General features: G+C 39.5%; 1 protein-coding gene across 1 annotated transcript in view; it reads right to left on the bottom strand.

The window, feature by feature from the left end:
- Window positions 1-101: 101 nt before the first annotated feature.
- The window catches only part of LOC112555762, a 29,518-nt gene continuing 14,690 nt past the window's right edge, over window positions 102-14,929 (bottom strand). Inside the window, exons 9-23 of the mRNA XM_025224259.1 lie at window positions 14,501-14,583; window positions 13,255-13,294; window positions 12,761-12,922; window positions 11,856-12,181; window positions 7,037-11,319; window positions 6,000-6,674; window positions 5,697-5,854; window positions 5,053-5,171; window positions 4,261-4,425; window positions 3,873-3,961; window positions 3,379-3,533; window positions 2,743-2,816; window positions 2,013-2,304; window positions 1,466-1,558; window positions 102-1,316 (exon numbers count right to left, since the gene is read on the bottom strand). Coding sequence (XP_025080044.1) covers window positions 1,114-1,316; window positions 1,466-1,558; window positions 2,013-2,304; window positions 2,743-2,816; window positions 3,379-3,533; window positions 3,873-3,961; window positions 4,261-4,425; window positions 5,053-5,171; window positions 5,697-5,854; window positions 6,000-6,674; window positions 7,037-11,319; window positions 11,856-12,181; window positions 12,761-12,922; window positions 13,255-13,294; window positions 14,501-14,583 — 6,917 coding nt within the window. The 3' untranslated portion in view covers window positions 102-1,113. The remainder of the gene's footprint in view (window positions 1,317-1,465; window positions 1,559-2,012; window positions 2,305-2,742; window positions 2,817-3,378; window positions 3,534-3,872; window positions 3,962-4,260; window positions 4,426-5,052; window positions 5,172-5,696; window positions 5,855-5,999; window positions 6,675-7,036; window positions 11,320-11,855; window positions 12,182-12,760; window positions 12,923-13,254; window positions 13,295-14,500; window positions 14,584-14,929) is intronic.

Genomic DNA, 14,929 nt, shown 5'->3' with positions numbered 1-14,929 from the left:
CAAATTTTTATGTAGTATTATTTTAATGTACACATTTAATTTCTTATATAAATTATCTAAAATATCCCAGCTTTTGTACTATTATTTAAACAAAAGCCATGTTCATTAATTTTTTATTACTGCACATGGTGTTATCACAGAATTATATAAAATCTTCAAGCCTTCTCCATTCGCAAGACAAATGTCACAGCTTTTGCAAATAGAAAGCTTGTCACAGCACCAACATGGGCAATAACCTGGAAATACTGAACGTCTGCTGATGCATCATTCTGAATCTTCACTCTTTCTAACAGAAAAACGGTCCTGATAGTCTCCAAAAGATCCCACAGAATTATCTTTTGAGGAGGTAGCTGTTGTTTACATCTCTGATGCTCTATAGTCTGCCCTCTGTTTAACAGCAAAAATTCCTGCCAGTAAGCACAATTATCCATTATTTAATACAGTTTCCACAGAAATCCTCTGATTCGGTGCACACAGCATTGTCTGATTATAGCCTGGCCACAACCAGAGGCTTCCTCCTACGGAGACATGGACTTCTCAGATACCAGACACAATGGCATGGCATCAAAAGCATCCACGACAATGAGGACTACTTCTAAATATTTCCACTTAGCAGCAACAAATCAAAAGGGGAAGCAGGGCATGTCTAAATACTTGACAAATGTGCAATATGGATGCCTTTGATGAACTGTATTATGTTCTTCTGAGGCATCTACACTACACTGAAAGGCCTTCCCTGCTGAAAAGAGACTCATTGGCCCAAACAAAACGAAATCCTTGTTGTCTCCTAGATTATCTTACTTGATGTTCACAGCCTGAAAACCTTAAAGAAATATTCGAGTCTTAGAATGCAATGTTTTTTCACACACACACACACAAGTGCACACATTTTTCTACAAGCTGCCCAAGAAAGACTTTGGCAAAAGTCTAATAGTCTTATATACACAACGTAAGCATCTTTTGCTCAAGTTGGCTTACAGTGTCTTAAAACACTGCTTCTAGTAAAAAGCTTACAAGCTTCCACAGTCTTCAATGAAAAGGCTTTTGATCTCTACACTGTCTTCCATCAAAAGCCTTGCATCTAACCTACACACACACACCCCGAGCTGGTCTTCAGGTGAAAGTGTCAATGCTCAAGTACGGTGCCCGAGCTTTGATCGTGTTTCGCACCGCCGACAGTTTCTGCAGCAGTTCCTTTGACACTGTGTCCTTGCTTGTCAAGTACCAAGTGTGTAGAATATCAAAGATAAAGGCCGGTTTAAATGGACTTAAATTTAGCATGGCCTCAACACAACTCTCCACAATCAAGGGATTACCTGCAAGGGGAAAAAAATGAGAATCAAGAGATGTTTTAATTTAGCAGATGCATGAGTTAAGTACACTGTACACACAAATACATATCAACCCCTCCTCTCCATAAAATTGAGAAAAAGTATGCATGACGAGCATGTAAGTTAATACTAACCTGAGGTTGTGGCCAATAGTGGTCGCATACACTGCCGGACAAATGCTTCCAAAGATTTAGCACGAGTCCGTAATTCTGGTGTTACTACTCTTCCTGGAAACATGCATTAAAAAACTGCCATTACAAGGCACCACTGGTACAACCAGGCAGTTATAAATTCCACATATCACCATGCTTCATAAGGCAAATTTTTCCTTTTCACAAATATAGTACTGCAACATACTGCTTTATTTGGTTGTCACTGTGCATACAGACCACAATGCATGTAAAATAAACAAGAACTACTCATGATAATCTATCAGTGCTACAGGTTCAGCATCACAGCCTTTATGGTATGTGACCTTTAGAATTTCTGAAAACTTAGGTACTCCCACAGTCGTGTGTGCTAAAAATTACAAGAAAATTCAAAACTATAAAGAAAAACCTCTGCACACTGCACAAAATAAAAATCCTATTCCTGAGTCTGTTTATCCATCTGTATGCTTGCCCTGGAGTAGATCATGTCGTTTCTATTGAAACATTTGCCTGACCATACAGTAGAGCTTACCTATAAGATTCAAAAGACAGACTAGGTAGTCAGGAGAGACATCACTTGCTGCCCCCTTGGCAATCCATTTCATGGATGCTGAGCGCACTGGACGCTCCACAAAGCTGCTCCATATCCACTCAGCATTTTTAGAGGAACACAAGAGTTCAATGCTCCTACTCAGTTCACTGACTCTGCTTGTGTCTCCATTTTTCACCTGCACTTGAAGTTCTGCAACCAGGCTGGCCAGCACATGCTGTGGCTCCTGGACTGAAGAGACCCAGCCACACAGGTTCTCCAAACAGGTGCCAAGCTGGACACATAACATCTCATGATCATGTAATACACGTCAGCACCTGAATGTTTACAGAGACTCACACACACACATAGTAAATAAGACTTCGACCACTCTTTCTAATTCATGGAAACTCTCATAAATTTTAGTGCATAAAGGATTTTGACAAATTATTTTAACACAAAACACTTACAAGTAGTTTTGTTATCTAATTACTGCATTTACCAACATTTTTTCAGACTTTATCCTTTCTAATTAATGTTTTTGGTGTCATGGTAGGACTTTTGACCCCATCTAATTTGGGTTTCCAGAAAAAAAAATCATAAAATGTAATATTAAGAAATAAATTTGAAGTGGTCGATCTCTAAATCTGTCCTGTTTCCTTTCTATCTAATAAAGAGGCAAAGTTGGCTAATGAGGTTTTCTTTTCTTTCTCACACGCACTAAGAAACTCACCTTGGCTACTGCAGGACTTGCCTGGATGGCTGTCATAATGATGTATTCTAGCACTGTCAGCACACCAATGCTTTCTATACGGAAAAGAAAACGTTGCATTAAAGAAATGATCAGCATTCTGTAACAATACAAAAGATGAGCCACTGATTTTCCCCAACCAACAAGAAACTGAAAACTACTAAAAGTCACTGTATTAGTAGAGAAAATGTTGTACTTAGTGGTGCTACTGATAAAAAGCATGCATTTTGTGTGGAAATGATAATACTTAGGAACTGTGAGATTAGCTGGTGTGGTAATATCACTGTTGACGATTTTAATGTCACGTCTGCAATTATTCATCACAGCATGGGTACTTGTGATACCTATTATTTCAAAGTACTTGCTGAAACTTTTTAAAATTATTATTACAATTTTTTTTGGTACTGTCTGGGTTACAGATAATGATAAAGACTTTGTGAAGTACCCATAGTAACAACCTTGGGAGAAAAAAAAAAAATGGTGGTAACCAGCACATCCCTACTACACTTGCATGCACCCACCTGAACCAAACATGCAAAATTGCCTGTTTTATTCAGACGTTATATGACAAAGGGATAATTTTCTGACATTGCCTAAAGCAGCTGACTTTGGTCTCACCTGTCCCACTTCTGCTGAAAGCTGCAGGCCAGGCAGCAGTCACGGTAAGCATGAGAGTGACATAGGAGAGATAACGGCACCGCACAACCCAGTAACCAAGCACCCGGGCCTGTTCAATGTTTCCTTCTGCACCACACAGCCCTACATACAGTCGACTGTCAACAAAGCATAGGACAAAACCAATGACAGCATCATCAAAATGAATCTTTGAGTGTAACAGAAAAATAAAAATCTCTGCAGGACATGCAGAAATACCTTTCATTACAAGACTACATGCTGAATGTCATATATTTCATGTCTGCCGGTCTCAACGCCCTCTAGGAATCTGCTGACATATCCCAGATTACAAGGTTAACATTATCATGCCTACTTCTTAGGTTCTAGATTTTGTATTGTGCTTTCTGCCCTCGTCTGTCTTTCTGATCCCTGAAGCTGATCTCAACTTTTACTTCTCCAACCAACTGTAAAACTTGCCGGTTATAAGCAAAACTTACCATAAAGCTGCCCGCTGGATGTTCTGCATGTTATCATGAGTGAAAATCTTATTCCACAGCCCTTCCATCAGCTGATGTTTCTTGCACATCTATTTCAGAATGTCAGAGTATTAGCAGCATGCACATACCTTACAAAGAATGCTTTCTGGCAATGACCCCTATGGATTCTGCACTTCTCTCTAGCATTCTCCATTCTCTAAAATAAAACTTCTATCTTGCTATATTTTAATGTCACTTTTCATGTTCACTTTTGCTTTCAGAGATTCAAACAGACAAGATCCTATCATCTTTGATTTCGACTTCTGTTGTACTATTATCCTCACCACCTAAGAACACCTTACAGTGTCAAAAGCAGTAGTTACAGAAAGAGTAAAGGCAGTTAACTCACACTTTCTGTCTCCATGAGTCTCAACAGTAGATGGAGAAGATGGATTTCAGCAGCAGCAAGAAATGACTGTTGTGCAAGTCTTTTCTTATCAGACACACTGAGACGTCTTCCGGTGCAGGCTTGTACAATGTTGGCCTGGAGGTCTTCATCACATGTTCCTAACAGCTGCATAGACACAAAAACTGTTACATCAGGTAGGCAAAAATACACCTTGATATTTCCCCAACATTATCCTTGACACAATCAACATAGTTGTCAATAGTTGTGGTTGTAGTCAAATGACTAGTTTGTGTGCTCATCTTTGCAGATTTATGACACTCTCCATCCTTACTGTTTGTTTCCTGATTCCTCTTTGTATCTTCTGTTTGTCTGCATAGTTGTTTCTCCTGTCTTTTGTATTTTGTCCACATCTCCTACTTGTCTTAAGAGCTGAGAGCATGCTCCTTTGTGAGCATGATTATGTGTTATATAAATCATATATTTATTATTATTGTACATACATGCACAGATAGTACAAATGTTTTATCAGGCAGACAGGAATCAATCACAGTAACAATAAGACAGACCTAGGAACTCATTTCACCTGAAGAGTTAACAAAAAAGCAAATACAACAAAGAGATTCAATCTATGACATGCTGTGAGATAAAGCAACAAACAGATGACAGTCTACATGACAGACAGTGAGACAAGTAAGATGTCAATCTACATGACACAATCACACAAAAGAAACAAGATGGCGCCAGTGTATATGACACACAATCACATAAAGGCAATAAGACAAAACAACCTACCTTGCACACAGTGTTGATGACCACTGGCCAGTACTTTTCAGCCACTGCTATCTGCTGAAGGCTGACAATAATAGGTTCAGCAGCTGTAGACCTGTCATGGTAAAACTCCACCAGCAAATCTGTCCAAACAAAAGTGTATCAGTTCAAAACTGTTGTTGATGGAAAAATACCTTGTTCACCTTCTCTTGTGAATAATGACATTAAATGATTAATATGAACGTTGACTATTGACCAGTCAAAAGGACACCTCTACCTGTTCAATATCCCTTCATAACAGCACGAGGGATCTGCTTATTTGTTAGAATCACTCTTGTTCTGTTCAGAACCTGACTCCCTGTTCTTGCACTTAAAGCATCATGTCTGCTTATTTGCCATTACTGCTTCTCACTCCCAAGATTTTGTGCATGTCCTTTCTGCCCAACATTGTGTGTGTCTTTTATGACCAAAATAGTGTGTCTTCTCTGTCTCTACTTCCTCTATCATGCCAGTCAGTACTACTTGTCTCTCGGAGGCTAAGCTGGATCTTATCTGGTATATACTGTATATATATATATGGTATATATAGTATTATCCATAAAGGGTATCAGACAGTATCAGCCACCAAAAATAGAAGAAAGGCATTTCCATATATAAGATATATATACCTTGAATTTTTTCTTCCATGCTTCCAGCCACAATTCTGTCTGTCTCCAACTTCTTTATTGGAGGTGGTGCAGAAATCTGATCAGTCGTTTGTCGTTTGCACAGTCTGATGGGTGGATCACTTTGCTTCTCAGACAGATTAACTGTAGATTTTTTACTCCTGTCATGCAAAGAGATCAAGGGTTAAAGTATATACTCTCTCAAGCATGTAACATAAATGAAGAAGTTACAAGGAAGACAATGCACATAATGGTGCCACTGATACAATGACTCATTACAGTTTTTTTTCTCAAAATAACACTTACTTGGCCTGAAGCTGTAGCTGATGGTGCCGATGCTCCATCTGTTGTCTGGCCAGCTCAATGGGATTCTTCCTGCTGCACAGTGGTATTACTGCTGATGAGTCTCCTTTTTTACTTGAAGACATCTTGAAAATCTCACCAGGCTTAACCATCTGGCTACTAGAAGCTCCTACCGAGGCTACTCTTGATATCCTTTTCCCCACTGCCGTGGACACTGCTGATGTGACCTTCAGGTGGTCAAGTTTGTGGTCAAATGTTCCTGAAGTGGCATTTGCATATAATGGAGCAGGTAGCATGTTAGTCCCAACAACAGACCCACCCTGCAAACTGTCAGTCTTCTTCTGTCGATGGTTCTGCTTCCTTTTTTTTCTAGACTGAGATGCATCTTTAGAAGCAGCTGTAGTATAATCACTGAAAATATTGCTAGGGTCTGGGATCCCTTCAGCCTCGTCACAACCAGGTGACAGAGGGGAGATGATGGACAGCAGGGAAGACTTTGCCAACTTTTCTGATGGAAACAGCAAAGAGTTCTGGTTCTTAAAAGTCTCTCTTTTGTGGGTTTTAGATGGTCTGGGAGATACCGGGAGGGGAGACAAGAGGTGTGGGACATTTGCAATCCACTTGAAACTTGTAGAAGAAAACAAATCCTTCAGTTCATCCTTGGCTGGAGGTAAAGTGCTGAAATAGCATCAACACTGGTTAGATGAAACAAATCATGCATTTACTGACACTGTTGTAGCTGCAGCTTGTGTCAGTTGTAAATTTATGTCATGACACAAGAGCATATATACACTTACAATGTTATCAGCAAATCACAAGCATACGTAACAACTGTAACTTCACAGTTGAGGTCACGACAAGAAATATGTGAAAGGGAGTGAACTTGTCCTGACCCTGAAATGAATGGTGGAGTGGAGGAAGAATGACTGTTCTGATTCTAAAATTAATAAAAAAATTATAAAGGTAAATGAACATACATAACGTGAAAGATAATAATCAGCATTGTTAGAGCCACACATCACAGCAAATATCAAACTCACCTAGTCCTGGCTGCTGTAACATCAACATCTGATGATCTCTCACCAAAAGCTGGGAATGTATTGGTGTGACATATCTCTGGAGCTGAGAATTCAGGCAATGGTAGAATGTCGGGTGATACAGCAGGCTCTCCAGTGCCAAGGTGTGAGATGTGCTGCACATCAGACTCTAAGCACACGTCAAGCAACTGCTGCTCTCTCTCAGATTCTGGTGCCTCTTCCAAGTGCACAGCACTGGCATGCTGGACTACATTACTAATGGTGTTGGCAGCACAAACTACGCTCGTAAGCACATCTTCAGATGCACCTGGCAATGCAGGTGACACAGACTTGCCTAATCTTTCAATGCATGTTTCTGCAGGTCCATCCTTCAACAAGGCAGACGTTGAAAATAAAGACTGGCTGCTGGATGCATTGATATCCTTCCCAGCAGACAGTGACTGAACACAATCCTCAGAAGCCTTCTGTGTTACAGCACGTGTCTCAGATGCACCCTGTGTATGCTGCTCCATGGTAAAATTATTAGCTTCATCACAGCTGCTGGATGTGAACAAATGCATATTTTCTGCACACGACTGCAGCATACCTCTGGGAGTTTGATGACAACTTTTAAAGGACTTGGATGGTGGTCTCTGGACATCTGAAGCAGACATTTCAGACACTTCTCCAGGAACTGAGAGACTTGATGCTAATTTAGAAGTTTCTAATTTCAGAGAGTAAAAAGCTGAGACATGTGGTTCAGAAAACATGCTTGTCACAAGACCAGACGGCAAGACTGAAGCCAGAGAGTTGTCTGCTGCAGCTTTTACACAAGATGAATCGCTAATCACGAACTTTTCACTAGGGGCTGATGTCACTGCTGGAGCAGAAGAGAAGTTGGAAATGGTACATGCACTGTCTGACTGCACATTCTTTCCTGCAGCACACGCAGTGTCAGACTGCACACTCTCTCTTGTGGAAGAAGTAATTTGTGGTGAGGCTGGACAATGATGCTCTGGCAGACATGCTGTTTTGTCAGAAGCAGTGGTTGGTAAGATCTCAGCAGACTCAGGGAGTTTAATGGTCGCAACAGCTTCTCCCACACAGGTATTCAACTTGGAGGAAGATAGGGGAGATGTTGGAGCATGTGAAACACATTCTGATGCCAGAAGTGGTAAAGTTTCCGACACATTTGTTGATAACACTCTGGTAGACTGCAGTGATAAGCTGTTTGCAGGTTCTTCTGTCCCTAGTCCTATACTGGGTTTCATCTTCCCAGATGATGAAGCTTGAGTCATAACTGTGTTTGATGGCAAGTTCAGAGGTGCAGAATTTGCTTCAGGTGACACTACTTTTAGTTCTGCAGACTCCATCACAGCTAGTGCTTCCTTGGATATATTGAAACTCCCCTCAGCTGACTGGGAGGTATGCATCACTTCTGGCACCAACTGAGGTGTTGCCACTGTTGGACTACTGGAAACTGAAACTTGTGCTGTATCTTTTTCATGACCGTCAAACAAATCGACGCATCTCTCTTTTTGTGAATGTGGCGATGCATGATTTACCTCTGTATTTTCATGGCAGAGTGCACTGCCCTTCTCCTTTGCTTCTGCACCCAATGTGAGGCTTGCTGGTCCCCTTGCACTGATGGAATCATCCTCCAAACTTTTAGCATCAGAATTATCCCCTTCCTGCAGCTGTCTGCTAGCTGGCCTCTGCGGGTCTGTCTCTAAAGAGACAATGGTGGATGTGCTTTTAGCTGACTGGGCAGCATGAGCGAGCAAAGAGGAAGGTGGCTGAGAGAACTGAGCTCGTGGTCGAACAAGTTCTTGAACTATGCTGGGCTGCTCTCTACGACAGTCATCTTCAATCTCCCTGACACAAATTTCAGAGCAAGGCTGCCAGTTGTGTGCAAACAAAAGACCACACACACTTTCTGTGTTTTCTTCCAAGAGAGCTTCTTTTGCTGCTTTCTTCACTGCACCAATGTCATCAGTCTTGGACAGTTTTCTTTTCAAGGTCTTCATCTGGCTGGTTGTTGTGCCTTCTACCATTTTCTTATTAATCCTTACATCTTCTTCAGCTGGAATATTATGGTCTGAGGAATTTTCACATGGTGTCATTGAAAAGACAGCAGCACTATGATACTGTACATGCTCCTCCTGTACTGTATCCTCCTGTCCTGAGACTGCACCCTCACAAACTTTGTCTGGATGTTTTTTGGCAGATTTTACTTCTTCATTAAACGAGACTTCTGAGGATGACAGTTCATCTCTAGTGACATTCTTTTCATCCTGACTTTTAGATACACAAACAGGCACCTCACTGAATATATGCTTTGTCAAACAGTCTTTAGGTGTCTCTACATTCTCACTGCAGACAGGAGACAAACTAAGCGTCTGATCAGATACAAAAACCTTCTCCATCTTTTTATCAACATCATCTCTGTTACTGGATGACGCAAGTTGCACTCCATCTAGAATTGGTAGATGCTGCTTATCTATCCCTATATTCTCATCATCACTATCCGACATGCTCAGTTGAGCTCTATCAAAAAGCTCAAACCCTTCAGAATTGACAGATAACTGCTTAGATGTATCTTTTTTCAACCTTGAAGTATCAGGAGCTGCTATGTCTTCCTCATCACTTCCCGATGAAACAGAGGATGTTCTTTTCCTGTGATGTTTGCTGTTCAACATCTTGTCAGGGGAGTCCTCTTGCTGGCAGTAAAGTTCTGTCGACTGATGTTTGGATCTATGTAAAACTTGCTTTTGCCGCATTAAATTTTGTTGTGGTTTTTTGGATGATTCGAAGCCTAAAGATTTCTTCTGAACAATTTTCTTCTTTTTTGCACCAGATTTCGTGGATGGAACCTTTGATTCATCTTCAACATCAGATGCTGATGAGTCAGATAAAGACGATGTGTCATAATTTGAAGAAGAATCCGACAAAGAAAGGTCTTTGCTTGCTAAAGAAGACTGCTCAAATGTTGTAATCTTTGGGTCAGGAGACAATTTAGACAACATAGGCGATTTTCTAGAGGATGAAAGTTTCCTGGATGATAAACTTTTGTATTCACATATATTTTTTTCTTGTGCATCTGCATTATAACCATTTTCATCAAATATTTTCTTGATGTGTCTTTTCTTTTTAAGTTTTGTATCGTTTCCACCACCCATCAAGATATTTCCAGACAAATCATGTTGGCTCTTCATATTTGTGGCCACCTTCTCTGTCAGAATGCTGCTTTCTTTTCCTTTTGAAACAGTTGCTACATGACCTGGAGCATGACCAACATCTGCAGGTGAATATAAAAAACCTTCACAATCATCTGTAACATTCTCTTTGCCCACAGCTTCAGCTTCACTCTCAGATTCAGAGGAAAATATCTTACTTTTGCAGAAACCACCATTTTTCACATTAGAAAATTCACCCTGATCTGTCACTTTTTTGCCATGCAGGCCTTGCACTATTATCTTTGAAGTTTTTCCACAAGATGACTGCTTTGATGTTGCTTGCAAACTAACTCCAGTATCAAAATTAGATTCTGGTGTGTTCATGCCAACTGAAAAAGGGGTTATTGTGCACAAAGACTGAGGTTCCTGAACATTCTCTGAATTCAAATCACTACCCAATTCTGCACAAACTGTCTGCCCAGCAAGCAAGGGATCAACATCTGTTGTTCTTTCTCTAAATTCCACAGTGTGTTCTTTATCCTGTATAATGGTTGATTTTCTTGTTTCAGTTTTATTTTTCTTCGGGCTGTCTAATTTGTCAGGCTCAGAATCTGAACTTCCTTGCAACATTTGGTGAGTTATTCCTCTGGAAGGAGAACGTAGCTCTTGGATAGCTCCTACTGCAAAACAAACACTGCCATCAGACTTCTGACTTGCCGATAAAGAATTATTCTCTACAGGGTACAACATGGAAGACCTGTCTTGCTGAGAAGTAATTTTGTCTATTTTAGAAGACTTTCTCTTTAATTCTTGTGTTGCTGATTCTATATCCGAGTTGTGCTCTTTTTCTGGTGGGCAAATGTGACCAACATTGTTACTTATAGTGGTTAAACACTCCTTTTCCTGTAGACAAATAGAACTAGAAGACTTGGTGACAGACTGCAACGAGCTGCTTTGAAGCTGTTTGAGGGGGGGCGAGGTGTGAGACTCATCTCTCTTAGAAGTTTGCTGGTTTATAATAGGAACTTCTGAGTTGACAGACTGATGCGGTGAGTGGGCAAATGACATGTCACCACTGCTGCCTGCGCTGCTATCACTGTCTTCACTTTCATCATTGCTGTTGTCTTCTCTCTGCAGCACATGTAAAAATGACGCCTATACATTCAGACTGTTTCTTTTGTGTCTAACACTGGACTGCCAAACAAAATTTTCATATATTAATTATCAGGACACTTCCAGAACAAACTGTGCTTAGGACAGCAACGTTTGGCTTTTTCTTAAATAGGTAGCTTAAGAATGAAATAAAAGAGAACTCAAACAAAAAGGAAGAAAAACATGTCTTGAGTCTGGTCCACAAGATGCTACTTTCATTTGCCTAATGAAGACATTATATGACTATCCTAGCTTTCTCATTCATTAAAGTTACATAGCATTTAAAGTTTAGCTCTTTTATATGCAAGCATCTACTATTTATATGATTCAACATGCTACGGCACTTTAGAGAGGGACAATAATACTCAAATACCGCCGCACTAACATGTAGAACAAGATTCAACCAAAAGAATGTATTCTGGTACCAACAATACTCAGACCTGTAGCTATACTCAGGTCTGATGAAGATGTATTCAGACATAAGCAAGAGCACTTAGCCATGAGGAATAGCTCACCAGTGGACTCAGAGGCAAAGGTGAGTGTACTGGCGGCAACACTGCAAACAAATGTGTCATCTCCTCTAGCTGTGCTGCTGTGGGGCTGGAAGAAACCAGTTTTGCAGAATGCTGTGCAGACAATGACTTTGCAGGACTTGGTGCAGTCGTCAGCTTTTTAGAATGTACCTTTCCATGTCTGGAAGCTTTCCCTGCTGCCAGGGGTTTACAAGACAATGGGGTTGGCTGTGCACAGACACCAGACTCTGCAGGTTTTTGAACAGCTTCCTCTACAATATCCTGAATAATGTCATCTTTTTGCTCAGAATGATTCCTGTCTGCAACAGCTGTAGTGAAGAAGGCATTTGATTAGCCAAGGATAATATAATAATATATATAAACTGTTTTGACATATTTATTTAGGATCAGCATTTAAACAAATAAATGATCTTTCTCCCTTGATAATTGAAATGAAGTTAACAAAGTCATTGAGACAACCAAAAAACAACAAAAAACCCAGAAGTCAATTCTCCATGCTGATAGGATGGGACCATAATAACTGTTCTAAACATTCTAATCCAGATATCCTCTATGGTAGACATGACATTAGTAGACTTATTTCTCGTCATGCAGTTACTCCGGGGGTGAAAACACCATAGCTGACGAGATCTTTATTTCTAGTTTAGCAGTCTCTAAAGCCCAAGAACAATCTCAAAACTCTGATGTTATTAAGAAAACAAATTCCAGTGACATTGCTGGAGAAAATGGCAAGTGGATGGTGGCATGGTTATTAAGAAAACAAATTCCAGTGACATTGCTGGAGAAAATGGCAAGTGGATGGTGGCATGGTTTAGCTGTTTGTGACACTCATTTAAAAATGAGTCGTACAAAATGAACATCCACCACAGTTACAGCATAGTACACACATTGTTTGGCCTCATCTTCATCAAGCACAGACTCCAGGTCAGAGTTGAAATCGGATCCTGAATACGAGTCACTCATGTTGGAATGTTCCATCCCATCTTCTTTCTTGTCAAGTCGCCTTGCTGCTGCTAAAGCCCTGGTCACTTGGTTTTCTGACAGCAGACCTGCAAGACCCCACATAACTTAAAATCACGATAATTGTTGTGCTGAAGGATGTTATACCTTTCCTAAGAATTTTTCAATTTTTAGGCAGTTACAAGAAATTTCAAAAATATTAATTTTGAAACACTTCCCCCCTCCACTAATCCACAGCTTTAAAACTTTGATGTTTTCAAGAGACTTGAAACTATGTTAGCTCCGACCTTTTATAAAGCCACAGCCATGTACCAATGTACTGAGAAGCTCACTGGTTAATTCAATTTATCAGTACTGCCAGTGTTAAAATTCTGCAAATAAAAAATTTAGCTTTCATGAGCATCTGAAAAAAACAATTCACCTTTTTCATTCAGAATCTTGAGGTACCTGGAAAGCTGAGCCTGCAAAAAAGGAGAATTGCAACAGACCATTTTCACAAATTTATATGCAAACACAAACCAAAGACAGAACTCAAAACATAATATGCAAAGCAACAAGACTATTGTAAGTCTGCGGAACTGGCTCAAAAACATAAGTAGTAATATTTAGAAATTTAAAATGAATCAACTTACATTGTACATTTTGAGATAACATCTTGTGTCTACACTCATCTGCTTCTTAGCCTGAATCTATATGTTGCAGCTTATGTCATATATAAGCATCCTGTAGTCACACATGAGTATCATCTTATATCACACATACAGAAGTTAGTATCCTGTGTGTATACATAGATCAACCTATGTCATACAGAGATATGCTATGCAAATGTGTATATATCAACTCATGTCACACATACTTATGCTATAAGCATCCTCTACATTGTGTGTATATATATATACAAATCAATTAATGTTACCTATACAACATAAAAATCCTGTATCCACACAAAACTTCACTCATTCATTACAGACGTATCAATTGAGCTATAGCTATGAAGATGTTCACATTTGTGGGTGATAACAGTATAGGAAGAGTTAGGAAGCAAACCCTAAGAATTCAAAGATCTATCAAACTTCACTGTATAAATACTTCAATGTATAAATCTTGCAATGGTTTCATTTAAGAGAACACGTAAAAATCCCCCAAAAAAGTTTACATGACTTATATACAGTAAAATTACCTTGTAATAATCTGTAATTATGTTTTATATTTGTCACAGCAAATGAATAAATTACAAGCATAGGAGGACGACAAAGTTTTAGAGACTACAACAAAACACTTATTTAAAAAAAAAAATAATTATAAACTATAAGCTTAAGTGGATTGAGTAGTTGTTTTAGTAGTGGCACCCAATTATGAAAATGTAAATCAGCTGATTTGATACTTGGGCAGAATACTTTGCCCAGCTGACAGCTGTGAAACAGGTACCTGACTTCTTAGAGGGTTGGGAAAGGCCAGGCAGTAAGGGAGAGGTGATGGTCCTAAGTTCCTTTCACACTACTATTTTGTCAAAAGTCAAAACCATGGTGCAATGGAAACATGATGGCAGCATCTTTCAATCAATGTACAAACTGTAAGATCTATACTACTGTGATAATTATCAGTTTAGCATTTACAAGCAAAATTTATGCTAAAATAAAGTGCAAAGCAATATCAGCTTAACCTACCTCTGTTCTTTTCAATCTACTTTCGCAACGCTTTACCAGCCGCTGGCTTTTTGTAATCTCCACTCGGAGTGCTTTGTTCTCATCTGCCCACACACAACACATCATGTTCAAATAATAACAAAATTTAACTTTCCTTGGTTTTCGAGACTGCACTTTGCATATAAAAGATGGAAAAAACAATGAACAAAAGTATAAATAAAAATCTTACAAGGTATTATGAACAATTTTTTTTAACCAATACATTTTGTTACAATTTAAAACAAATGTTTGAGAAGCAAAAACTTGTGTGCTTGGGTACACACACATGCTTTTAGCCCTCGGTGCATGGACATTTCACATAAATGTCCAAGACTATTTCTGAACATGCACATGGTCACCTTCATAGAAACATCCTGCCACCTGAAGACACTTTATGCACATACACAATTT

Source organism: Pomacea canaliculata, linkage group LG14, assembly GCF_003073045.1.
Source record: "Pomacea canaliculata isolate SZHN2017 linkage group LG14, ASM307304v1, whole genome shotgun sequence".
Classification (NCBI taxonomy): Eukaryota; Metazoa; Mollusca; class Gastropoda; order Architaenioglossa; family Ampullariidae; genus Pomacea; species Pomacea canaliculata.
The sequence above is the reverse complement of the archived record's forward strand: the minus strand, read 5'-3'. Positions and strand labels throughout refer to the sequence as shown.